Source organism: Scatophagus argus, chromosome 20 (genome assembly GCF_020382885.2).
Source record: "Scatophagus argus isolate fScaArg1 chromosome 20, fScaArg1.pri, whole genome shotgun sequence".
NCBI classification, from domain to species: Eukaryota; Metazoa; Chordata; class Actinopteri; family Scatophagidae; genus Scatophagus; species Scatophagus argus.
In genome coordinates, this window is record NC_058512.1 from 4,035,956 (window position 1) to 4,062,363 (window position 26,408).

General features: G+C 42.6%; 1 protein-coding gene across 2 annotated transcripts in view; it reads right to left on the reverse strand.

Annotated features, from left to right (window-relative positions):
• Positions 1-204: 204 nt before the first annotated feature.
• col5a1 (procollagen, type V, alpha 1) overlaps positions 205-26,408 on the reverse strand; it is a 67,034-nt gene continuing 40,830 nt past the window's right edge. Inside the window, exons 20-66 of one of the 2 annotated variants that reach the window (XM_046374193.1) lie at positions 26,245-26,289; positions 25,522-25,575; positions 24,934-24,978; positions 24,164-24,217; positions 24,033-24,077; positions 23,419-23,472; positions 22,451-22,495; positions 22,165-22,218; positions 21,339-21,383; positions 20,893-20,946; positions 19,217-19,324; positions 17,958-18,011; positions 17,460-17,513; positions 16,601-16,645; positions 16,356-16,409; positions 16,220-16,264; positions 16,082-16,135; positions 15,919-15,972; positions 15,777-15,830; positions 15,052-15,159; positions 14,850-14,939; positions 14,247-14,300; positions 13,837-13,944; positions 13,615-13,722; positions 12,505-12,558; positions 12,320-12,373; positions 12,101-12,208; positions 11,936-11,989; positions 11,716-11,823; positions 9,472-9,525; positions 9,137-9,244; positions 8,935-8,988; positions 8,772-8,825; positions 8,599-8,652; positions 8,427-8,480; positions 8,204-8,311; positions 8,061-8,114; positions 7,926-7,979; positions 7,610-7,717; positions 7,301-7,354; positions 7,169-7,204; positions 6,998-7,051; positions 6,586-6,853; positions 5,754-5,866; positions 3,962-4,030; positions 1,395-1,628; positions 205-1,210 (exon numbers count right to left, since the gene is read on the reverse strand). In XM_046374193.1, the coding sequence (XP_046230149.1) occupies positions 1,064-1,210; positions 1,395-1,628; positions 3,962-4,030; positions 5,754-5,866; positions 6,586-6,853; positions 6,998-7,051; positions 7,169-7,204; positions 7,301-7,354; positions 7,610-7,717; positions 7,926-7,979; positions 8,061-8,114; positions 8,204-8,311; positions 8,427-8,480; positions 8,599-8,652; positions 8,772-8,825; positions 8,935-8,988; positions 9,137-9,244; positions 9,472-9,525; positions 11,716-11,823; positions 11,936-11,989; positions 12,101-12,208; positions 12,320-12,373; positions 12,505-12,558; positions 13,615-13,722; positions 13,837-13,944; positions 14,247-14,300; positions 14,850-14,939; positions 15,052-15,159; positions 15,777-15,830; positions 15,919-15,972; positions 16,082-16,135; positions 16,220-16,264; positions 16,356-16,409; positions 16,601-16,645; positions 17,460-17,513; positions 17,958-18,011; positions 19,217-19,324; positions 20,893-20,946; positions 21,339-21,383; positions 22,165-22,218; positions 22,451-22,495; positions 23,419-23,472; positions 24,033-24,077; positions 24,164-24,217; positions 24,934-24,978; positions 25,522-25,575; positions 26,245-26,289 (3,540 nt within the window). In that variant the 3' untranslated portion in view covers positions 205-1,063. Of the gene's footprint in view, positions 1,211-1,394; positions 1,629-3,961; positions 4,031-4,095; positions 4,165-5,753; positions 5,867-6,585; positions 6,854-6,997; positions 7,052-7,168; positions 7,205-7,300; positions 7,355-7,609; positions 7,718-7,925; positions 7,980-8,060; positions 8,115-8,203; positions 8,312-8,426; positions 8,481-8,598; positions 8,653-8,771; positions 8,826-8,934; positions 8,989-9,136; positions 9,245-9,471; positions 9,526-11,715; positions 11,824-11,935; positions 11,990-12,100; positions 12,209-12,319; positions 12,374-12,504; positions 12,559-13,614; positions 13,723-13,836; positions 13,945-14,246; positions 14,301-14,849; positions 14,940-15,051; positions 15,160-15,776; positions 15,831-15,918; positions 15,973-16,081; positions 16,136-16,219; positions 16,265-16,355; positions 16,410-16,600; positions 16,646-17,459; positions 17,514-17,957; positions 18,012-19,216; positions 19,325-20,892; positions 20,947-21,338; positions 21,384-22,164; positions 22,219-22,450; positions 22,496-23,418; positions 23,473-24,032; positions 24,078-24,163; positions 24,218-24,933; positions 24,979-25,521; positions 25,576-26,244; positions 26,290-26,408 lie in introns of both variants that reach the window. The other variant, XM_046374192.1, reaches the window with a different exon arrangement.

A 26,408-nucleotide genomic window follows, 5' to 3' on the forward strand; every position in this document is an offset into this window, starting at 1 on the left:
AGATGTGACATCATCTCCCATTGCATAGTCAGACAGGTGAGTATCTGAGGGGGAAAAAATAAAAACAAAAGCTGTTTATTAAGTTAATTATATTGCCACCAAGGTAGGTGTTCTGTTCGGAGGGCACAAATGCAGGAATGTATTATCATTATTATTATTTTTTGTTTGTTACGCAAATCAAACTGTCACATAATATCACAGAGCTTGTTTTCGTCTTTTATTTCCATTCTGCTCTTAAATTACAACAAGGTGTGCTCCACAACTGCAACAAGACAGGACTTCCAAATTTTCTTTTTTTTCTTCAGTTTTTCAATTTACAAGTCAAATTACCTCACTTTTGATATATATTTCTACAATTTAGATGTTATCCCCCATATCCATCATCTCCTACCTCACAATTAAGAAAGTCACATGCATGTTTTGAAGCCAGAAGCAATAAACATTACCAGGAAAAATATACAGAATGTACTTACAAACATAAAAATTATTTATATATATTTATATATATATTTATATATAAGATCCATTCCAAGAGAATGGGGAGACAATTATGCACAAACAAAGCTCCCGTAGTGAACGAGCAAACAAATCAACAGAAGACAAGTGAAAAAAGCCAGGGAGATGAGGGAGAACATGAAAACTAAAGAAAAGAGCCAAATCAGATGGAGTCCATAGCAAATGCTGCAAACGTCTGGAAAGGCTGCAGCTCTCAGGGTCGCCTTCGATGTTTGGGTCAAAAAGGACTAAATCAAGTGCGATGACAAGGGGCTACAGTTGTGTGCATGCGAGTGTGTCGTGTGGGAGGCAGGATCTGACATCCAGTTTCAAAACTTGCATGTGATGGAGAAGGCACACTGAGGTTTCAAGGTTATTTCGTTTTCCTCTATTCCTATAGAATTTCACTGTATTCTCATCTTGATTTCATTTTATTCATACTTGTTGCTTTATGGAAACAAAGTTACTTTTTTACAAATAGAATTGTCCTATTCTTTTTCAATTGTTTTTTATTTTCTGAGAAAACAAATATATGCTTTTTTTTTCTCCATTTGCTCAGTAAACAGTCTTAGCCGATGAAACAGACGGGGCCCACTTCGAATCCAAACTTCTGCGTGGACCCGCCAAAGTCGTTGAACATGATGTCCACAAATGGCACCTGTTCCACCTTTGGCGTGCTGATCTCAAGTACTGTCTTTTCATAGCCCTTTTTCATCTGTCCAAGAACAGAGACACAGCAGGAGGGAGAGTTAGTGTGTGAAAAAGCATTCTTCAGAAATAAAAGCATCACATATTACTGAGTGAGCCACTACAAAGACAACAAGAGCAACAGTGCTCATCAATGGCATCCTGCCGACTGCCTAAACAAACACAAACACGCACGCTTCCCTTTAACTTACCGCACAGCCATCGACCAGGGCACGAATGTAGGGGTTGTTATCGTAAGACATCTCCTCATCGTTGGAGCCCAGGAAGCGGATGGCCTTGTCGTAGTTGTCCTGCTCCTGGTCGTGCCAGGCCACCGACTGGTAGCAGTTGTACGTCATGTTCTGTCTGCCCGCCGCGCTCAGCAGCCGCAAGAAGGTCATCTGGACCACGCCGATGGGGTTGCCCTCCGCATCCACATAAGACAGCTGCAAAGAGGAACACAGATGGAGCTGAGCATCCAAACACCAGAACAAGGAACCAGTGTAAAACGGGGAGTGGACCGAGACGAGGGATGTCCTGTAGATCCTCAAAATATTTAATGAACACTTCCATGTCTGTACTGTGCAGTGTTTTTGTCTCTTGGGTGCAATGTTTGATTTAATTTATGACTAGCAATTTCAGCTCCTGATTTACTGCTGTGTTTGTATTCCTAGGACGTGTTTCTTTATTGAAAAAGATGTCATCCAAGGATATGGAGTTAATAAACTCTGATGTTCTGTTATAGTACAGACAAAGCTAACAGAACTTCATTTGCCAAGGCCGTTAACATTCAATATGTATCCTGCCAACAATGAATCCCATGAAAAGGCCAAAACCAACAATGCGTGACCTTCTGACTTACCTGTCCTGTCTGTGGCGCTCATTCACATTTCCTTTGTATTGCTATTCTATAATACCTGGGCTCTGTAGGTTTTACTCCATTACTCAGAAAAGAGCATTTATTACAGACTATTTTCAACAGCAGATTAATAAACATATCAGTTATTTACAGTGTGTGTGTGTGTGTGTGTGTGTGTGTTTGACTAAAAATAAAGCAAAGAAATTTGTCAGTGAAACTTGCTGATTTTTCTAATAGTTTTTGGAGATCACTGGAGTGCTAAATCAAGCTTTGGATACACAGACAACACTTGTTAGTCATTGTTGGCTTTGGTAGTTTCATGGGGTTTTGCTCACAATAAAAATACTGACGCCATATAAAGGCCACAATTCTTAAATGGATAAAGTGATGATACAACATAAATGTGGAGGAAGGCTACAGAATATTTCCAAGGTCTAATGCCTGGAAGCTGTGCTAATGTGCAAGGCTTAATGTGGAAAAATCTGCATTCAAAGTACAAAAAATAAGCATAACTAAACACCTAATTTAAATATTATGCAATTATGTAAAATATATATCCAATATAAGCAAATTATGGTAAGTACATGAAAATGTAATTATCTTAACAGGAAATATGTTGCACTAATGGCTTGTTAATTGCCTGGTAATTAACCTAGAATTTTGCTTTTTGAGCTCATGTCAGAAAACAGTGATCCCATTAAGCTGATTATACTGCTTTGTAATTCTGGCTGATAAGATAGTGGATCAGAACCAGTCTCGGTTCAGTTTAGCGTCTGTAAGTGACTTTCTGCATACCAACCATCAGGAATCCATTAGATCCACATGGTCGCTTCGTCTTTCAGACAAATGGGACTTACTGAGAGTAGAGCGCATGCAGCATCCGTGCCATGCAGCCAGAGCGACACACCGTCTGTGAGTCTGGACGTGTTCTTTACTTGACTCGTTCTTGCAGATTAACATTACAGCACACATGCATATACAAACCCAGAGTGCTGACACTCAAACTCGACATTAACAAAACGAGCTGACCTTCTTCTCTGTCTATTAATGCAAGTGTTTAGTGCAACTGATTGGTTTAATCAGCCACTTAATCACAAAATATAAACAATGTAGACTTGTTCTGTATTATGTCTGAGTGTCGGCACCGTGGCTCGAAGTGAAAACTGTTCTGATGTTTTCACCCTCTGAGTGGCTGGATAGTCCCATGCTTTTCTCTTTTTCCCCGGCCACTCGTCCCCCTGCTCTGAGCAGCGTGTGGATCCAGCCCAACATCGCCAGAGAAACATTACCTCTTTGTCATCACAGCCGCAAGTCAACAGTGACTGAGTACCCAGGAAGTCCCTGGGTGGTGACTGAGTGCCTGACCCCTGACTCAGAGCTACTCTGCCAGATCTAAGTAGTGTTTAAGGGAGACACTGGAAATGGGAGTGCAGCTGGATGACTGCAGCAGAGAGGAGCAATAACTTATCCCCCCTTATTCACTCTCAGGTGTTTTTGTCTACACTATTAAATCAGCTACATGATTATGCTGTTGCTTCTTGAGTCATTGGAGTGTCAAGGCGCGCAGTCACTCTTAGGAGATGCTCTGTTAATGTGTGGAAGAGTGGATATACTGTCAAGAATTCAAACAGCACAACACTGTTTTCCAAACTGCATTAGAGGCCAAAATATATTGCAAATCTTGACTGTATAGTCCATAAACCTCCCCTCCATTTCCCTGGAAGAGCATCCCCCATGTTGCTGGACTGAAGGTGAGGGCAGCTCGTGCTGAATCATGCACCACAAAAATGTAACAACCAACAAGCAAGGTGCCAGTGCAGATACATACTTTGTAGGTCAGAACCAGAACCATGCAGAGCCCCAGGCTCACAGAGTCCAGGCTTCAGCCAGGACTCCGAGACCGCAGGCAGAGCCACTTACCAGGGAACCTCTCTTGTAGTGACTATACCATGTGCCTGGCGAGTCTTTGGGCCATTTTGCCATTTTGCTCTGTAAAATATAAAAGGCATTCAGGGAAGGGAAAGGGACTTGGGAAAGTCGGGAGTCTGGCTTACCAGTTTACCACGTTTGAATTCACTGAACCAGGAGCCGGGATTCTCCTTTACCCAGGATGTGAGCCTGGCCTGGGGGCATGGATCAACAGAGAAGCAGGGGAGGAGGAGGAAAAAACAGTGTTAAAGAAAGAAAACAGATCTGACGGAAACATATCCCATCTCTGCTCTTTTCACCCTTCTTTATTCTTCTTTTTTGTTCTGTCAGGAGTCCTCCCCACCTGAAACAGTATTCAGTGAGATCAACCAGACCAGCCTGGTCCGGGGCAGAAAATTTTAGTAAGCCATTATGCCATTTTGTACAGTACAAACTGTAGCTGGCAGTTAATTGCTGCTGAAAAATTCATGAGTACACAGTGATTAATTAAGAAATGATCGCCTGCAAGGAGCTCTTGTAGTGCTGCCTCTATCCCTGCTGCTCAGTGTTGGTGCTGTGCAGTTGAGGTGCACTGACTTTGTTATGCCGTTTAAAGCTGCGAATTGGCCAACAGGGCACAGCTCTAATGGTCTCAGCTATGACAATGATGAATTTCTCCATAATTAGATAGCAGGGTCTGATATGGAACTGTCATCAATAGCTTAATGTGTTAATGAATGATGAGCCGGAGATCGCTTATCGCTGGGAGATGGCATACATTAGACCCACGCTGCCTTGAAGGTGACCTTCAGTTATTTTCACTGGAGTGGATCGAGTCGTAGAGGGAATATGTATCCTTGCTGTGACCTTTTCTCTCGTATCCTTGACAGCATGTCTGTCTTTGTGACTGCGATTCTCCACAGCATGTGGACAGTGTAACTATACGCTTCGATAATAACTGTGCCAGTCCAAACACATGTGGGAGTGTTTGCACTCTCAACACAAAGACTGACAGCACACAAGCTTTTCATTTCACCCTCCGACACAAACGAGAGGGGCCTATCACCAGCACGCTATAAAAAGTCTGCTTCATTATTCGAAGCTTAAGCAAACGCCTGCTCCTCTGAGGCTTGATGAGTGGGATCATTAAAATGGCTGTAGCATTGTGCTATTACACAACCCCCGACATGTCAACGACAGTGTTCCCAATGTTTCACCACTCTGCTGCTCTCCTCTCCTCTGCACATTCATGCATAATGAACCAAAAATCTTCTCAATGTGCCTGTCACCTGCCAGAGGCTTTACAGGTGAAAAAGTAATGGCATCCCACCTAAAAATGGCACTGAAACAATCCAGACAAGTTAGAGGGAATCTGTGCCACAGCTGTCAGGACTAAACTGAGATTTAGCACGGTTTTAAAATAACTTTGGTCCTCATGGGAAATGCAGTTCTGTTGAGTCATCTCCCGCATCTTCTTGGTAACAACATACCAGGTAATCTCATGGAGGCTAATTATGTGGGTACACGTGTACAACAGAGCGGCCGTTGCAACTAGTCTCGAGATGTTTGGGTTATTTATACAGTACGCACAACACAACCATTAGTGCCAGACGCAAGGAGAAAAGATGAGTTTATGTGGCGTATTCAGATTACTGTCAGTCATATTCCAAAACAGAGGCTGAAAATAGCTTCTTTTCTCTTTTTCTAACCATATCATCTCCCAACCTCTCTGCTTACTCTATCCTCAACCTGAGTGTGCATCGCATGTGCATGAAAGTGATTGTGTACACGCGGCCAGACTTACCCCTTCAGACTTCTTATCTGGGAAGATGCAGCTCTCTCCACCTGCTGTGAAGTTGCAGTAAACCTTGAAGGAGTCCCGAGAGCAACCCTGGTTTGGATCAATCCAGTACTCGCCTGGAGAAATGGAGGAGGGAATGAGAAACAGAGAGACAGAGGGAGAGAGTGAGAGAGACAGCAATTATATAGCAGCATATATGATTTGAAGAATGTATTTGACTCCTTCAGGTCAAGGTAATCTCTCACATTATTTGGCCTGTCTCGCACGTCTCTGTGTCCGCACTATCAATCTGTACTTTTCTCATATCATTTTCAAATGTTGTAAAAAAAAAAGCACCAAATTAAAGACCACAAACATTACGTACAATACACATATTCTTTATCAGTGGTGCTTTCTAGTAAATTCAGCATTAAAACTAATATACCTAGTCTGATATATTTAAATGCTGCCATTCGATAAAAGATGGAAGAAATACACAGAAATTCATTAACCAAACCATATGTCAGCAATCGCAAGTGTCATTGAAGCTACGATAGATCATCTGCCAAAATATCCAAAACGTAGAGTTGACTTGATGTTGAAAAATCAAAATAACGACAATTCTTTTTCCAACCAATTCTATTCTTCACTGTATGAGTAAACATGGATGCAGTTGGTATGGATCCCACAGTGAGGTTAGCAGCCATACAAACAGATCTCAAATTCTCATAGCAGGCGGATAGAACACATTAAAGGCCTGTGATTACTGCCGTTTCGGCGCAGAAATTAAAAACTGCAGATGGCAAGGATTAGACAATAGACCTCAAGCCTCATTTAGATGGAGTCTAATACGAACCATCAGGGAAATCAGGATGGCAGAGCTGCAGGTCCTTGCAGGTACGAGCAGGGTTGCTCTGAGTGCCCAGCGGGTGTTTCATCTGCTCAATCTCGAGCTTAAGGGAGTTGAGTGAGCCAAAGATTTCCTCCATGCCGTCATCGTAGTCCTTGTAGTTGGCATCCACAGCTGCGTCGTCAACCATCTGGCTAGCATCGATGTTCCTACGACTTCTGCCCTTAATGGGAGCCTGGATCGGCAGTGGGTGGATAACATCGCCGGGAGGTCCCTGTTGGGTCGAGATGAAAGAACAGACAAATGCCAGTCAGAGATAGAGATGGAGATTACGTGAATGTGCATAAAATTTAAGAGATAATGACTCACGCTAAGGATGAGATACAAAATGACAACACAGTTTGGTGCACTGACTTACAGGAGGACCAGGGGGTCCAGGTGTACCACTCTCTCCCTTTGGTCCAGTTTGACCCTGAGCAGGACAAATGAAAGAAATGTTTGCTCAAAAACAATGTAATTGTGTTTACGAGTATCACGATAACAGTGTTGTTACTTTGTGATGGAATGCAGCCTTCACTAAAACACTTACCGCTGACCCTTTAGCTCCTTTGGGACCAGGAGGACCCTAGAGACACAAAGATGATCAAGTAATCAATATTGGCTCAGAGATTTCATTTGCACACATGGTGTAGCACCACATATATGACAATAATAGTCTTACAGGTAATCCAGGGGGACCAATTGGACCAAGTGGACCTGAAGGACCAGCAATACCCTGAAGAGAAAAAAGATTGAAGTGTGAATCCATAATGCTGCTTATGCTTATACAACAATATGGGCTTGCATAAACACTGGTGACTACATTTTGATTAGATTATCAATAACTCTTAGTGGGCTGATGATTGGCACAAATAGCACTGCTCTTCTACAATACTCAGAGTCTGTTCTTGGCAGACAGACTTGAAGAAATAGAATGTGTGAGCAGGTGTAGGCCTTCTAATATGGCTCCAGAGTATTGTTGTATACTCACAGTGTCTCCTTTAGGACCAGATGATCCTGAAGGACCAGGAAGGCCTCTGTCACCCTTTTCACCCTGTTCACCAGGGGGTCCAATTAGACCAATAAGACCTGGATGGCCCTGAGAACAACACAAACAATTCAACAGTCAATAATACACCATCAGAAACATTAGCCATATTGCATATCTATCTGGCACACTCACTAATCATTAATGATTTGATGGCTGGAGGCAAACAACAGATCTAATCAATCTGCTCGTAAAGACGCCCATTAGTCTAACGCTTTGCACGGAAGCATTCGGTTGGGCAGGCACAAGAGTGACTCACCTTCTCTCCTTTGACACCAGAGTCTCCTTTCAAACCAGGTAATCCAGGAGGACCCTGTGAGAGGGAGAACACATTGATTAGAGAGGAGATGACTGTTCAATTAGGATCCAGATCAAAGGCCAGGAGGCTACTCACCATAGGTCCGGGAGGTCCATCTGGGCCTGGAGGACCAGGTAGACCTTGTTCTCCCTGCATAGAAATGTCAGTTACGCATGCTGTTTTGATACCACACATCATCAAGATATAATAAATTTGTGTGAAGATGAGAGACGACTTACAACTGGGCCAGGGATACCCCTGAGGCCTTCAGAACCAGGCTTGCCAGGTGATCCTTGAGGACCAACAGGACCTGTCTTTCCTTGGGGACCTTCCAAACCAGACTCTCCCTTTTACACAAAAACAAGATGCACACAAACTGTTTGCTTCTTGCTTGTTGACTGGTTACTTGACATGACTGACGTACTAAGTGAGCAAGAAAACTGGAATTATTAGATGCATTACCTTGGCTCCTTTCTCTCCTTGTCTTCCTTCAGGTCCTGCGGGTCCAGGGGGGCCCTATTTAAAAAAGAAAACATGCCAAAAATAAATATTACAGAATACAAACAGAACATTTTAGCATTTTGCCACTGACATTTTGCAACACAAGGTCAAGAGAGAACAAGACAGTACTTACTCTCTTTCCTGGTGGTCCGGAGGGACCAGATTCTCCAGTGGGTCCAGGAGAACCCTAGTTTGAATTTTAATAAAAAGAAAGTTAAACAGTATCGTGATTTAAATGTCGATTCTAATAAAGCATTCTTACGTCAGAGTTGACATAAAGTAACACAATTAGTACACAACACTCACAGGCTGACCAGGCTCTCCATCATCTCCCTTGTCACCAGATGGACCATCTAATCCCTGCATAAAAATTGAGCACAGCCTCAGTCATGCTGCATTGCACTAAAAACAAACAGAAAATAATGAATTTGCACAACTCATTAACAACTTCAGCTGATGCTATACGTACGGATGGACCAGGCTCTCCAGGGGGGCCAGGGTCACCGGGGAATCCGCTTGGACCCTGAAAATAAGTAAAAGTTATAATATTTTTTATGGAGAGAGAATATTTAGTTCAAGATTAAAATGGCTGTCCTCTTTGTGAGGTTGAATCACTGGCAAGAGAACATTCACTATTTGCTAACGCTGAGGGTAGAAAGGAAAAAACTTACAGGGCTGCCTTTGGGACCATCATCTCCAGGGGGACCTTTAGGGCCGGGAGGACCAGCTGCACCAGCCGGACCAGCCTCTCCCTTTTCTCCTCGCTCTCCTCTTGGACCCTGGAAGCATATTAGCAATTCTAAATCAGACCTGATAGTAGAAAACAAGTAGAAAATGAAAACCGAACAGCCTTATTATACTTTATGGTCATTGTCAATGAACTCATTTGCACTTTATTGACCAGCAATTCTTCCTTTTCTTTGATGGTGAAACCACTGTTGTTCCTTTGATTCTTCATCTGCATTTATTCATGAAGAAATGGATGAAAGAAAATGAGATAACTCACAGGTGGGCCAACTTCTCCCTGAAGTCCTGGCTCTCCTGTTTCACCAGCATCTCCCTGAAAAGAAGGGGTGACATGATCAGAAAGGTGATTTGTTGATCTAACATGGTTCTAAAAATCCCATCATTTACAGCTGCCCTCACTGTCCCAGTGCCCTTGTCACCCAAATAGGGAGAGAAAGAGATGACACAAGAGATTTCAATCCATCAGTTGCAGGCAGGTTGGGTGGCTGGAGCACAGGAAGGCGCTGACCTCACCGCTCTCCCTGGACCCTGCACATATATCTTGTCCTCTTCCCCCTGCCTTATTGGCCAGTTGCCCTGTTGACTCACGTATACATTGGGCACTATCATTATTCACTGTCACATAAACCTTATCGTTATCCCTGCCGGGGTTTATTGCAGATGCTGTGTGCCACACCTGTTTCAGGGGAAAACATTATCCCATGTCATGTTTGGGAGACAGGGAACGAATCGATGGCACAGTTCTGCAAAGTCAATCAAAAGCTGTGTAGTGATGCGTTATGATAAGCACATCCAGATTCTCTCTAGCATGAAGAAAACCTCTCTGTTGTGAATTTCAGCACTAATTTAAGCTTTGGCTGTCTTCCCCAACCGCTCTTGTTGTTGTCAAGAAATCCACTCTCAGCAGTTGGTACACCTGTTTGAAAGCATGACTGATCCTCCCGCATTAGGAGCATTCTCTGTGCATCTTTAAGCAACGGTGCATCTGAGAAGCCCTACGTAGGCCTCGACTTCATCCTCACAACAACCTGCTCATGTTCACTACAGGGCTGCTGGAAAATCTGCTGAGCACAGAGAAACCAAAAGCATGAAAGACAGCTGCTCATCACAGATCCACAAGCATAAGAGATGTGTTTACAGAAAAAAAATAGCCTGGGCTCAGTTGCCAACTCCCTGGCCTGGTACAATAAAATGCCAGATCAGCTACAGAGTGATTAGGCTAAAAGAGAGACATCTTTTTTTTGTTTGCACACAGGAAGGACAGGCTATTTTCTGGGAGATTATGAAGGAGCAAAAGGTGATTCTATTGACCAGACCAGATAAAACAAATCATCCCATCACTATAGAGAGAAAGTGATGAGATGGCGTATAGCACTACAGTCAGGCGGCTGCAAAAGCTGCCAAAGGAGGCCTTTCATAATGAAACAGCAGCAACAAATAAGAGCAGGAGTTGATTTTTATGAGAGACGCTTTTAATAATGCATTTATCATCTTAGAATTGCACAGTACAGTGCCTTTGAGTATTAATTCATACTTTCTCCGCCCGGCAACAGTACTATTGGGGATGACAGCCTGTCCATTAGATTTTCTGTGCATCTGTCACTCTGTGGCAGAAGAAAAAAATGATCATGTCCCATTTAAAAGGGTATCATATAAATAGGCGTGGGAAATATTAATGGCTGCCTTGTAAAGGAGTATCATTCACAGGCTTTACCACAGAGCACTCAGACAGACTGCTAACACAATGAATCTGTCTCTGCTACAGCATTAGGAAAACCAGTCAACTGGATAAAAACTGGATCACACCTGTCACATAGGGAGCTTACAATGGAAACAAAGTGCCACTACGGTCTGGGACACTTTATGTTATCTGCCCCTCTGGAAAAAAGTGCAGAAATTTTACTTGACATCTAGAGATGTAACAACAATTATTTTGGAACAGGGCCAGAGTTGCCACGTAGAAGAAAAGGCTGTAGGATGATGACTGTATTGTCAGTTGATGGAATATATACATGATAATAACAGCTCCTCCTATCCACTCCACTGTAAAATGATGGTGCAGCCGTTTGAATACAGTATTTACATGGAGACAATGAAATCACCACTTCTGCGTGAACAAAATTGTTTTGGTAGACGGTGATACCCGTGTGTTCATGGTGGTGTGGTTGAATTACAATAAAATGTCCTCATTTTTACTATCCAACTAAATTTTGTGATTTGTGCATTTACTCAATTGCCTGCAGGATAGACACAATTAGCATCAAATGAAACGACATAACTGAAATTAGTGTATTTGACTTTGGGGATGTTTTGTGTTTACACTTAAACTAAACAAAGCTGTGGCAGAAGTGCAATTTAAGAACAGGTGCAATTTTCTGCTAGAAACAAAGCAATCAGAATGGCGTTATGTGACCTTCACCATATGTGGCTTTCACCACACCTCAGAGTGATTAAGTTACAAAAGCAAGAAGGGAGCTGAACCAGACTTAGAAGAGAGGTTTACCTTTTCTCCAACAGCACCAGGGTTTCCAATTCCACCAGGAGGTCCCTGAGGGCCATCAGCTCCTGGGGGTCCTGAGGGGCCTCTTGGACCAGGGGGACCGGGTGGACCCTACACAGAAGAGGGGATGCAGTCTAATGAATACAACACTTTTAATGTGTCGAATTGAGTAATCACAGTCCCTATGTTGTGTATGAACTTATATTCCCAGTCAAGCTCTTACCATTTGGCCAACGTCTCCAGTCTCACCTTTCTCACCTGGTGGACCAGGCAAGCCCTGAAAAATTAGCAGAGGATTGAATCACATAGTTTCATAATTAAATTAACAAACAATTTGTATTTTTTTATTTATTTTTTTTGTGATTGTAATTTTTATTGCAGTCTGCACCTGCAGCCCAACTGGGCCTGGAGGTCCAGGGAATCCTCTTGATCCTTCATCTCCCTTCTGGCCAAACAGACCCTGCTGACCTCTAGGACCAGGCTCACCATCTGCACCCTGAAGAGGTCACAATCAGGAGATACGAGTGTTAGTGGTACTGTTGGCCTAACAGATACAGTAGACAAGGCGCTGAATGATCTTAACACCCAATGCAGAGTAGACGCTTACAGCAGGACCAGGTGCGCCAACAGGTCCTTGAGGGCCGGTGGGACCAGGTGGACCCTGCAGAGGAAAAGAAACACATTAACAATAGTTTCATTCACCTGTTGAAACTTCTGAATGCACAGTACAATTGCATTAGCCATTCAGCGTCAGTGCATTCATGATAACTCGATAAATAAAGAAGGACTTACATGTTCTCCTTTGTCACCCTTGCTTCCTTTCTGGCCTGGCTCTCCAATCTCTCCCTGTGGAACGAAGTGATCACATTGTGAATTCAAAGTAATACACAGGCAAGATGAGGATAAGATATGACAATGAATAAGGTTAAGTTATTATCAAACCAACTCCGGAACAGAAAGTGACATATCAAAGCACAATAACTCAACTGCGTCCCACCTTTGAAAAGACATTTTTTAAGAGATCTTTCAATGGCCATTTCAATTACATGTCTTCTCTGACAAATGGTGACAAATATAGTTCACATCTGACGGGGGCATATCATGATGAGTCACTAGGGCCACTAGCAGCCAAAACACAATCAATAATTGGCCCCAACTCAAACTGTTTGCACCAGCATTCCCAGAGTGAAGAACCTTGCACCATTATTTCAAAGCCTCCACATGTTGTGGGTGTTTGGAGAAATAATGTTAGTAACTGCCAAAGCCAGAGGCACTTACTTTTGGGCTCCATATGAGGCAATATTAGGCTACTTAAAATGAAGGCCTCAGAGTTGTTCATTCCCCGTGGACAGGACTTATAATGAGAAAGTGTCTGAATGTGTGTAAACATTAGCTTGTGAGATCCTTTTTATCTGCATAGCAAATACCCTCTGTATTCTCTGTGTCCGTCTGCACCACAGGGACCACTATAAGGCCAGTTAAGAACTAAGGCATTCTTCAAAGGATAAGAGATTATCCTCTGAGTATCTCCATGGCTCATCTTCCTGCAAATGTTTTTAGAGGGAATGAGGAGTTGTTCTTGCTTCTGAATACTAAAGGGTCACTTTCACACATTCTGTCACTGCCAGAAAATTCCTCCCTCTCCTCTGTTGTTTGTACAGAAGGGTACAAAGCTGAAACAAAGCAGGTTCGCCTGATCTGTTAATCGATGCAAACTGTGTCAGACAAATTCCCCTTAGAGCATTTAAGGTCACAGGGAAACAGGCAAGAAGATATCTGTGTTAGATCTCAGTTTAGTGTCTTTGTGATGGATACTGTATAGCAGTTTGTTTGTGCTCAAAAATGTAAAGCTTCAATGCATTTTTAGTGATTTTTATCAGGAAAACATGAAAAGTAACTCACCTTGTCCCCATCCTCTCCAGGTGGTCCAGGAGGTCCTCCAGGTCCTGGCAGACCTACAGGTCCCTGTATACCATCTCTTCCAGCGGGGCCTTGAGGTCCTTTCTCTCCCTAAAATATTTTTTTCATAATACAGTATGGCGTTGTCAGCTCCACTCAATCTGTGAAACCTGCTGTTTTGTCTATTTGTATGTCTCAGCAATCCCTGTAACGTGATCTTCTTACCGGTCCGCCTTTCTCTCCAGCAGGGCCTGGAGGTCCCTGAGGGCCAGGACGTCCAGGAAGACCTGTAGGTCCAGCTGGGCCAGCAGGACCACGTTCACCAGGGGAACCCTATAAAACCACAGCGCAGCAATGTTAGCAGTGAGAGTAACTGGGCAAAGTTATCAAAACCATCAAGTTGCAACACTGAAACAAAATTCTAATATCAGGCACATCTACCCAACCAAATAGGTCAAACCTCTCTTATGTAAGTAGCAAACTCTGCATATCAATATATTATATAAGAGCCTGGAACAACTGAGGGTGGGAACTTTGCTATGAAGACAATTCCCAGAGATAGAGAGACAGATCATGGAAGGTTAGAGCAACGAGTGTGACAAACTGACGACGCAAAGGCAGTAAATTATACTCACAGCAGGGCCAGGTGGGCCGTGAGGACCCTCATTCCCTTTCAAGCCATGAGCCCCCTGCAGAACAGAAGAAAATGAAGGCGTAAGAAAACAAACACATGTGTTGGGGAAGCACACTTCCTGCCTTACACTGGACTGTCTATCTTCAAACAGGCTCAGCATGAGATGGAAAACCTCCTACAGTCCCTAAAATGGAGGCTGAGAGCAGACCAGGACAACAGTTATTCACTGAAACTGCTGCAAACAGCCTTCTTATTGCAAAGGAAGAGGTGTATCACACCATTTATGCACCCAAGAATTAAACAAAAAGCTGCTTCTGCCATTGATTTCTGTCTAATGAGTTAAGAAACTACTGTGAATTGCATAACTGTGAGGACATAACTTCTGTCAAGCTACAATAAAATAAATAAATAAATAAATAAAACAGCCTAGAGCACATTGTTCCTCTTCTGAAGCCCACTCGGGGATCTGATCTCATGTCTGATTCCTGAAGTTCACCTTAGGCTTGCAGCGATTTAACAGCCCAGAACGATTATGCAATAACCAAGCTGTGAGAGATATTCAATTTGTGTGATGCTATTGTACTAAGCAGAAGGTGATACTAACCACAGGGCCAGGCAGTCCTCTCTCTCCAGGGAAGCCTCTTGGACCAGGAGGGCCATCCTTACCTGCTGGGCCAGCAGGACCAGGGTCACCCTAAAAGTCAAAGCATAATGCCATTAATGCAGCGTATTGTGTGTAGTTAAATCAGCAATGTCATTGTAGGAATGTTTTGTGCTGTCAGGTGTGAAAAGGTTTCAGGATTCACCTTGGCTCCTTCTTTCCCTGCAGCTCCAGGTAGACCTTGCTCACCAGGTGGGCCTGGGGGTCCAGGGTGGCCCCGATCTCCCATTGGTCCAGTCTCACCTGTTGGTCCCTACAATTGTTAAAAAATATTAAAAAATAAGAAAGTAAAATCACAGACACTACAACATAAAAACCAGTTGCAGAGGAGGTGTGAAGAAGAGAGACCACATTAAGAGGAACACTGTGAGCAAAATCAACAATTCAATACAAAATCGATGTTACAATTTCTCCATCTATTACAAAATATGGCGTGGAGAAGCTGAGCATTTGCTGTGTGGGAGGCTTACTAGTCATTAAGGCCACATACAGCTCAGTTATCATCAATGTTCTCGGCTGGCATTAGCTAAGTGGCTGGGAGGGAAAGTCTGTTAAACGTTTATGCATAATGGATGAAGAGCCCTTTGCTAATATGAAAGAGGATAAACAACACTTAAGTCATGGCTCGTGAGATACAGGTATGAGGATAAAATCGATTTTTTTGCCAGAAAGACAAAATGCCAAGGGTGTTCTGCTAACTTTACTTTTGCACATCTCAGAGAGTAATCTTTAAAATGCTTTGGGATTAGTATAAACACATATTTATTTTTCAGCACTCGAGGGAGATTTTTGTCCCTGCACACAAGAATATAATCAATACGAGTTATGCAACCAAGACAGCAGTCAAGATGGTTGGTGACTGTGACTCACCTGAGGTCCAACTACGCCTGGAGGACCAGGAGGGCCAGTCTTGCCTTGGAATCCCTGTGTATAACAGTAAAAATAGAACTGTCATAAAACTGACTCTGTGGCATATAAATGAAAAGCTGCGTATTCAGACCAGTTCACTCACAGTCTCTCCTCTCTGTCCAGGATGTCCAGGCAGTCCGTCTTTCCCTGCAGGTCCCTGAGACAAACATACAAATGAATGAATTTAAGTTTGCAAATTAACAAAGTAAAAGGCATGATGGGTTTGTCCACAGAATCGCATGTGTGTTGTATGAGTTTAAACTCACAGGAGGGCCCTTTGGTCCTGGGAAACCTGTTGGTCCCTGAGGGCCTGGCAGACCCTGAAACAAACAATAAATACTGATCAATAATGATATACGTTAAGAGAATAAAATGACCCCTGATGACGGTGTGATGCTACGTACCCTCTCTCCGGGAGGTCCTGGTGGGCCGTCATTTCCTGAGTTACCCTGAAGAGATGTACACATAACGAGTAAATGAATTCAAGTGAACTTGAATCACAACATAAGCAAGAAAGTGGCAGTTAAATACTTCACCCACTTTTGGTCCAGCTTTTCCTGTTGGTCCTCTTGGTCCTCTCTCTCCCCGAGGGCCCTTGAGAAAAAGTCAAAATGATTTCAATCACAAAAAGGGTCTGAGGAGATACTTGTAACCTGAAAATGTTATGCTTCAAGGTTGAATTGGTGCGGGTTCCCTTCAAGGATGCTCAGGTTGACCCTCCTTTTTCACTCAAGTGCCAAGATCGCCATCTGTATATAAGCAGGGGTCTGCTGAGTAAGACTAACCGTTGGTCCTCTCTGTCCGCGTGGGCCAGGCTTTCCTCCTGTTCCCTGTAGACACCAAGAACACACAACATGATCAAAGGAGTGGCACTCACATCATTAAGAAGCTGCAGCCTCAGTGTAATAAGTCGAATGCCAGCAGACAGTAACATTTGCAAATGCATTTCAACAGAATTGGGCCATTTAGATCATCTTTTTTGTTTTTTTTTGTCATTATTTGGAATTATTTGTTTCATTTGGAAACAGTTGTTTCAAAAGTACCATGAATATTTATCATCACTTGCATTATATTCATTACCACCTCAGAATAGGACATTTAATTAACAATAAAGCCCACTGTAATGGCTTTAAAGCAACATTACAATTATGGCGGCTGCATACAACTTAAAGGAGAAAAACAATTAGATTTTTTGTGTGGCTTTTAAGTTGCAATCAAGTGCTGCGAAACTGTGTTAATGGCACTGCTATCCCTTTCTTTCTGGGAGCTTGGTCTCATAAACTTCACAAATGTTTTGTGAAGATGAAAAGCTTTATGCGCCTTGCTCCACTTGTGGTGAAAAACCATTACTCTTGCAGGCAAGCTAATGGCCCATCCCTTAAACAAAGAAAATGAAACATTGCTCATGTACAGCAAAGTGATAAACAATGCTTTCGGTGGTTCAAAATGAGTTGTGCAAGTGGTAATGAAGAAGGAATGCAATTGTCTTTCTGTCCTTGGTAAAAATCTTTATTTTAGAACTATGCAACTTTCCCTAGGTTGATAAATCTGGGGCACGGACAGGAGCCTGTCTCCACTGCTACGTCGGTATTGATCCAACCCTTGTAGGAATGAGAAGAATAATAAGAAGTCTATCTGACATACCCGAGTTCCTTTCTCTCCGTTGGCGCCAGGGAAACCTTGGAAACCCTGAGATCCCTGTGTACGAGAAAAAGAGCAATTAATCATTTGAGAGACAAACCTTAAATATCATATCCCTTGTTTATTCCCTCAGATATCCCCAGTTTATTAAATGCAACAGGAGATTAAGTGCACCATAAATAAAAGCAGTGTTTTATTGTTGCTGTATCAGGAGCCGAGAGCATATTCAAAATCCCCGGCTTTGATCAGGGAGCTTCAAGCATGTCTAGTTGTCAGACTGCGGCTGTGGCTCAGAGAGACTAAAGGATGAGCCATCAAAAGTTCAGCCAAGCAGCCCCCACATGAACATGTATGCATTTTTCATTCTCTCCCAAACACATACAGAAACAGCCATGCATTTTGTGCCGTTTTTGGCAAATAAATTGGGTCCCTTGCCAGTGGGGTTTCAAAGTCACTGAAAGTGAACAAATAATACCGTTAGCGATACATGTGCACAATTACCTTTGGTCCTTGTCTCCCTGGGTATCCTGGCAATCCTGGAACTCCAAGTTTACCCTGTAAACGAGAAAAGTCAACATGGCTTATGAGATTTGGTTTTGAAAGAATATTCCCACAATTTAGTTTTGCAAAATGCAATTTTAGATCAAAACAGACTCCTCTGAATCTGTTAAGCTCCAAAAATGCTGGTTACAACAATTCCCATGATGCAACTCAGAAGCTCATCCACCTCAAAGCCCGGACATGATCTAAGCCAGCCAGTTTGTTTTTATTCCTTCTTTATTTTTGGTAGTTCCCACATTATGAGTTTCTATACTGCATGCTACTTATAATGCATTCATTGAATATGACTTTGTGACTTTATGAAATAATATTTTTACAGGTTTTATCATTAGCAGAATTTCTGCTGATTGTCAATGAGTTTCTTGACAAGCCTAAATGCATGAAAAGCTGAATGCATCCAGCCCACCTTATACTACAGCTGTGAATATAAACAAATCAAATAATAGTCTTATTCAAGTAGTAAAGCTAAAATATGAACAAGCACCTACTAAACACAGCAGCATTTACTGACGCCAGCTCGGTGTCTGAAATGTTGAAATGGTGGCTGCTGTGCTAATTAAATATGAAAATGACTCAGCTGTTATCTTTGGTGTGATCCAGAAACAAGCAGTGTCCACATCTATAATGCAGTGTTAACGCCACAGTGCAAATACATGTAAAATTCAGAGTCAAAACAAGCACTTCACTATGAGGGAAAAGCTTTCGGTATAATAAACACATGCACCGTGTTTACTGTGGAACATGACTACAGTTTTCCCTCCAACTCTCTCAAATGACTGGCCAGATCAGATTGTGCATGAGTTTGTTAGCACAGTCTCGAGGATGCTCAACATCTGTTCAAGGCAGTTTTTAAGCTTTTGGTGAACAATCATTAACAGACTGAATCCTCTATAAAAGAATGAAGTTTTTCTTTCACTACCAAAACGGCTGAAGTACTGCCACCAATAGCTCATGCAGAATGTTAAGAATTGAGTCCATTTTATGCTTCCAGCTGGGCCAAGAGCAGCAGCAATAACAAATCAGTTGCTGTTCAGAACAGAACGATTGGAAAAACTATTTTCCTTGTTAAGCCCCGCTGAGATATCATCCCAGATCAAACAGGACTGATGATACAAGTAACTACCTTTTTTTCCATTCTGTTTTATAGCTCTGTGTGAAATTTTGTTGGAGGACACAGGGTATGTGGTTCATGAGCTTACCTTGTCACCAGTTGGGCCAAGAGGACCAGCATCTCCTGGGAGACCTGTGCGACCCTTTGGTCCCTCAGGGCCATCTTCTCCTCTGGGTCCCGCTGGTCCAAGCTCTCCCTGGAAAGAGCAAGGAGTACAAAGCACATATGTCTTATACTTAAACATGTGATGCCAAGTCTCCTACTACCAGCATTAGGACTGACCACACACTTACCACCCGTCACCTGTTGACGATCAATTGAAAAGGGACTACAATACGGATTTGCGTTCTGTGCACTTCTTACTGGTGTGACGTGGGCGGGTCTCATTTGGAAAAAGGTGATGTCAATTATGCACCCATAATAGCATTTGGCAAAATCTCAGTTAATATTTGGTGACAGTTTGTTCGCTCATGCTGCCAGCCAACAGCCAATCAAATCAACCGACACCCACACCGTCCTACTGATGCAGATTTGTTCTGTTAATTTTACTCTTGATAAATAACAACACTTTCTGTCATATTAATAAAAACAAAAGATATATACTGTATATATCCTAACACCCACATGTTTTTATACATTTTATTCATTGATGTCAGAAGTACAACAAAACAACAAAATTTTCTTCTTGAGTAAACAAGTTTGGGTGATTCAGGTTGCCTGTTGTGAGTGTAGTTGCTTAAAGAATCGAGTAAAGCCATTTTCCCTTGCTGCCTGCCCCTCAAAGCAGTTAGCGATCCCATTATTGCTTCTCTCTATACGTATGCTCCACCTCTAGCAGGACACACATTAAATGACAGAGTACAAACTCACCCTGACAAGCAGTCGCTGGTGCAGAGACCCAGCGGTGTGTGAAGGTATCTAGTTAAAGGCTTGTGCACAGCTGCATCGGCGAGCGAGCGCATACACACCCACACACGGGTGCACATAAAACGGCATCAAGCAAACTGTACTTGACTCTCACTCGCAGGCTCATCAAAGAAAACACTTTAAATTGAGCACACACACACACACATACACGCACTCTTGTCATAGGCATGCTTAAAAATGAGCCATTTAGATTCTGGTCCATGCGTGTCTCCTCTAAAGCAGTGGGCCTCCTTTAAATCCTTGCTTTCATCTGGATCTGCTACATCTCCAGAGAACAACAGACTGGGGCTCCATGTCTCCCTCTTGAGCTTGATGGGGTTTCAAGTGCCATCGATTTCTCCTTCCTTTCTCTACTCGGCTAGCCTGGTCAGGGACTCGGGGTTTTGGTGTTTGAAGTAACAAGCCAGGGCGTAGTATGTTTCTCACTGTAAAAGACTGTTTTCCTGCTACTTGACTTTGTAAATCCCCAATGCAGTGCGGAGAAGGTAAGCTGATTCTGGGTACACCTGTCAAAGTTGTGCTTTTCTCTCCAAAAGTTGTCAAGGTTCAGACTGACTGGAAAGTGGCGGACAAAAGGGGGACAGAATTGGAAACTGCTCACGTATGCCTGCACGCACGCTGGCAGCTGGCAACAGGAACAACACCTTATGGTTGCTCATTATCCACAATTCCACAGAAGTCGTAGAGACTTAGGCCATAAGGCGCAAACATGTCTTGAGTGGCACTTAATTCGGCTGAGGGTCACCCTCAGCAAAAATCAACCTCCAAAGCAATTTTAAGTGTAAAAGTTGCTGAAGGATGTTTCCATTATCCCAAATGTGACTGACATATACTCACCCTGTCACCCTTGATGCCCATATCTCCCTTAAGGCCGGGGAAGCCGTCTTCTCCCTGGCAAGAGAATAAACAAACGTGTAAGGATGTAACAAAGGAGAATGAACGGCATAATACAAGTGTTGAAGCCATTTGTGTAGTATTCACACACAGACACACTCTCAAAAGACAAGTGCATACACAGATGTGGAGTCTTGGCAAGATCCCTTGTTGCCATAGAAACTCTTGATCATCTCCTTTTCTTGTGTATTATTAAATTCGGATCAGTTTCGCAGGATTTCATGGAGATCATTATCATTAACACCAAACATCTCATGCAAGTGCATGCATCACTATTAATCTTTACTATAAGTCATACAAATACTACAATTTCCACCAAGTTCAAAGTCTCTTCCTTTCTCACAGTCACTTTGTCTAAAATTCTTAGCCAAAAGTCTGGGCTCTCCTACCTTTTCACCCTTGTGTCCTTTAAGACCGCGTACACCATCGGCTCCCTGTGACGCGAGAACAGGCAGACGTTACATTTTTTAAAATAAGGCTGCAAAATCAGAAGAGTCACCTGATGTAGCTGATTGTCGGTTCTTGTTCACTTTCAAATGAGTCAAACATGAGTGCTATCAAGGCTGCACGGAGTAACTGATGCATTTAAATGCACCAAATCTGTGGTTCAACTGTAAAAGTGCTTGAGTCTTCTCAGCTACTTTTCTTTGACCATTCACCTCATCTTCCCAGTGAGAGCAGACACTTGAGCCCTCAGCCGCAACCGTTAGCTTGAAGTCAAGCCACTTGTCCGGTCTCTTCCTCTCAGTGGAAGTTTTAACAATTGATCTTTTCTTTGGTTTGGTTTTATTAACTACTGATGACAGCAAACGACAGAAGGGCTGTGTGACCAAACTTAGTGCCGCCTTCTGTGAGCAAAGTGATGTAAAGTGATGGTCTGAGAAGGCGGATTTCCTGCTAGTCTTTACATCTAAGATCCTTTTTGTGCCTCTGTGACAAAAGCAGAGGCCATTGAACCATTCCAAAAATTTCTTCTTTAAAGGGAATGTGATTTAACAGGAAATTAAGTCGTTTAATTTGTCGCACAGCAGCTTTCTAGAAAATCACACTCAGTTGGTGGACAAACCTTGGAAATAATAACTCAGCTTTTTTGTCTTCTAGTGGCATTTTAATAAGATAATGGGCAACTATTAGACCATAACAGTTGTTAATTGCAGGGTACAACTAGCTGTTGATATCACAAATTCATTTATTAGTGGCTTATAATCATCTCACCTTCACGCCTCGGGGACCAGGATAACCAATGGGTCCTTGAGGGCCAGCAGGGCCCTAGGGAGATAGACGCTCGATCAGAGATTGTGGCACACACATACGCACACACTATTAGAGTACACACACGCACCCACAGCGCTACCGTTATCTCCATTAATGCAAGAATGTTTTATGCAAATGTGTCTGAACTAGGACAAAGGGAGGGGAAAGAAACAGAAATAAATTCACAAAAGAACAAATGCGAGCTGCAAAACTGAAAGAAGAAGAGGAGAGCGAAATAAAAACTTACCATGTGTCCTTTCTCTCCAGGAGGCCCCTCCTTTCCAGGGTGACCCTGTGAATTATTAAGGGAAATATTATTGCATCTCATTTCAGGATAATTACCACCATAAATACTACACCACCCCCTTTAACTGAGGGATTAAGTTGTAAAACTATGGGAGGACGTATCAAACCGCAAAACTGGAGAGCCTTTAGATTTCAATCTCATTTGGGATTTTTATCCTTAATGCACAATATTATTGCAGCACTACCGGTTATAACTGTACTCTAAAAGCCAAGAGTGGTGTTTTGGGACTTCACAATATATTACACACATAGTGTGCACACGTGTGCACAAACACACAATTCAGAAGACAAAAAAACACACATCTAATATGGATGTCCGGTAAGACTGGAAGTAAATTGATTGTATTCTCAAGAGACAAAGGAGCTCTGCACAGCTTCTGATGGTCTTTTAGCGATACGAGAGAGGATGGGAAAGGAAATAAATACTGAGGAAACAGAAATGAGGGGCAGGATTGGACCACTGACACTGAAAGAGAGAATATTGTGGTCGGCGTTTGCTTTTGTTTTTTTGGTTTTTTTACACCCTCTCTTTTTCTTTCACTCCAGTCATTCATATTTCACAGCCTCTCTTGTCTCTGCCTCTCTTAGGTGCCACCTGGTGCCTTTCGAAGGCACATCTGCCATTAGCGCAGGTGTCTCCTGTGCCGTCTGTGCAGCGAAGGGAAAGACAGTGTTTGCATGTATATGTTTGTGCGTGTGGGCGAGCTGTTCCACTGTTACACAGCTGTGGTAATGTGTTGTATCATACATATGTTTCAGCCAAATAATTATCCTTAGTGTTTCTAATGTGTTAAGTTTTTTTTTTTAATTTTATTTCACCTACTGCTTTGAAGTTATTTAAAAAAAAAAAAAGACAGAGCGGGAGAAAAAGGAAGGTGGTTTCTCAGGATTTGTGGATAGTGAACTCACCGGAGGACCATCGGCTCCTGGCATTCCTGGCAAGCCGGGCTTTCCAGTGGGACCCTAAACAGAAGACAAGAAGTTAGGATGGATCCCCTCCAAAATCCTGCACAGTGAAGCTTAAATCACAGATCATCCAGTAAGTGTAACTGTTTAATGACTGATGATCAACTTGGACATTTTTCAAATAAATGGCTTGTATCTACTCTTTATTCCATTCTACTGCCCTGCTAATGTTTAGTTTCTCCTACATAAATCATTCCAGCTGTTCGATAATAAACCGAATCCCTTCCATGTAAACTGGAACATGTGATTTAGCGTCATTGGTTTAAAATGCACCAGGATTAAAATCTATCTGTACTGTGTACCAGGCACTATTTGCTCCTGCGTTGGGGATGGGGACGTGTTTGCATAACAGCCTGATAAGCACTTTGAAACTGAACAAGATAGCAACACTTGGCTTTCAGCACATGCAAATGAATGATTCAATTTCCTGCGATTTTATAGATTTGGGGGTTTGTGTTTATTACTTTAACAAGCTGGCATTTTTCTTCCTGTGGAGTTGCAGAAAAGGTATGTTTCCCAATAAATCATAGTTATTCAATGATCAGGGGAAATGTTACCTTTTCTCCTGGAGCTCCGATGGCTCCTTGGGGCCCTGGAAGTCCCTGCGGAGGGAATATAAAACGCTCAGAACATTTTATTTGATGGATGAGAGAAAAATCTATTGTCAGACAACCTGTTCATCACTGACCTGGGCACCTGGGTTGCCTTGTTGTCCAGGAGGTCCTGGCTCTCCTTGAGGTCCCTGGAAAAAAAAGCAAAGCCAATTTCAGAAATCGTATTATAAGTACTTTAAGTATTTAAGTACTTACGTTTAAGTACTTTATTTACTTGAGTAAAAGGTCCAATGTAAAGGTAAGAGTGATTTGTTGCTCCCTATTGTCCATATTAAAGTGAAATCTTACACTGAACAGACATAAATTAGAAGCTGTCTGACAGCACTTCACTGCATTATTACCTTAAACAGGCCATAACTTTGAGACAAAGAGCACAGAATCCTGCTCTGGCTCAAGATACAAGTCTCACACAAATAACCCAGTAGACAACTGACATCTAATTTCCTAATGAAAGAAATGGCTGAAGCACAAACATAAAACAGCTTCCCTCACAGATAACTGGCAATCAATTATGTTTCCCCCCTCGAGGAGTCTGGGAAAGCTGTTGATCTTCCATCTCTAGCTCGTTGGAACATTCCCAACAGAGCAGACAAACTGCACCAAACAGGTATTCTCCCATTATAGCCTGGCACTAGCAGAAATTGACCTGGAATGATCCATCCGAATGATACAGACTTCTCAAATGGATCTAAACACAGTCAGTCTATTCTTTATTATCTGTTAAGTATCCCCTGATAGTGCTGATGCATCTGTGTGTGTGTGTGTGTGTGTGTGAGGGTGGGGGTGGGGGTGGAGGCATTGTGCATTTGGTGCATTTTCAAGGTTTTGCGGAAGTTTCACTTACGATGTTTCCTTTGGGTCCAGAGGGGCCATCCATTCCAGTCACGCCCTACAGCAGATGAGATGAGCACAATATTCAGCACACATACAAGCCAAACCTGTACAACACTGAGAAAGTTAGCGTTTTGTGTGCACTTTGGTTAAATCTCACTCTTGGCTGAAGAAGAAACTGAAAAAGCATTTGTGTACCACACCTTAGCTTTAGCATCTGCACTGTATGGATTTAAGTGTGTGATTTATTGTACTTGGGATCTCTACATCCTGCACAGGGATATCAGTTCAAAATAAGCTACCTGACTGACATGCATTTTAAATTAAATCTGTTAAAGCAATATGAGCATTATGTTTAAGCTTTGCTCTGCTGTAGACAGTTGACTGAAATGATGAAGCTAAACTCAATAACATATACCACTCTTTGTGTATGCTGTCTGAGATATATTGAGTTTTGTATTTCCCTGAGGTTGTTGTTTGCACCGTCTTTTCTTCTTGTTGATTATAAGATGGTTAAAAAATGGATTCTGCTCTCTGAACAGTAAATCTATTGTAGCAGTGAAGCGGCACAGATATGAAAAGGTGAGAGGAGGGTGCTCACAGGGGGTCCAGGAGGTCCCTGAGGTCCTTTTGGTCCCAGCAAACCACGGGGCCCCTGGGAAATGAGAAGGGAAATGAGAATGAGAATGATATCACACCTGTGAAAGGAACGATGAATTATTAAACGTGTTCAGCTGAATCAAGTCAAAATCATTCTTAAACAACCCGACTTCCAAAATGTCCTTGAGGATTTTGCACAGAGTCAGTGAAGGAAAGCTGAAACCATTTCTGTTTTTTTCTTTTACTACACATTCCCCACAGCTATGCCTATCAAACAATGCTTTGAATTTCTGTGGTATGCCTCACAGCTACAGTTACCTAACAAGTGTGAATTTAAACCAATTCAGCACACCCTAGTGGACAAAATAAGTCATAACACCAGATATAAAGGGTTCTCCTTCCATGTCTTTCTCTCCCTCTGTGGGGAATATCCCACTGGAGAAAGTGGAAGACTATTATAACAAGTAGAGCTGCCTTCATATCTCGCTTCTCTTGTACAGCTGAAGTATATGCAAACAACTGATCAATGTACACTTTCCAGCAGTGCAATGCTAAATCTCAATTTAAACGAACAGTGGCTGCAATGCTCAGATGATACATGATATCATCAGATCATATGATTGTTCTTTAACACAGTGACATGATGTGTTCAGGCGCCAAGCTCTCAGCTCCATCCTACAATTTGTCAGTGTAAGGCTGAATGGTAATACACGTGATCACTCACTGGTTCACCAGGAAGTCCCCTGGGTCCGATCTCTCCATCATCTCCCTGCAAAGGAGAGAGAACGAATGGGTCAGAATGTGGAACAGATGGTGAATGATAATGGAGGAGGAAGTGTAGACTGAGAGATAATGGGAAGGCACAAAAAAGAAAAGCAGGGGAAGAGG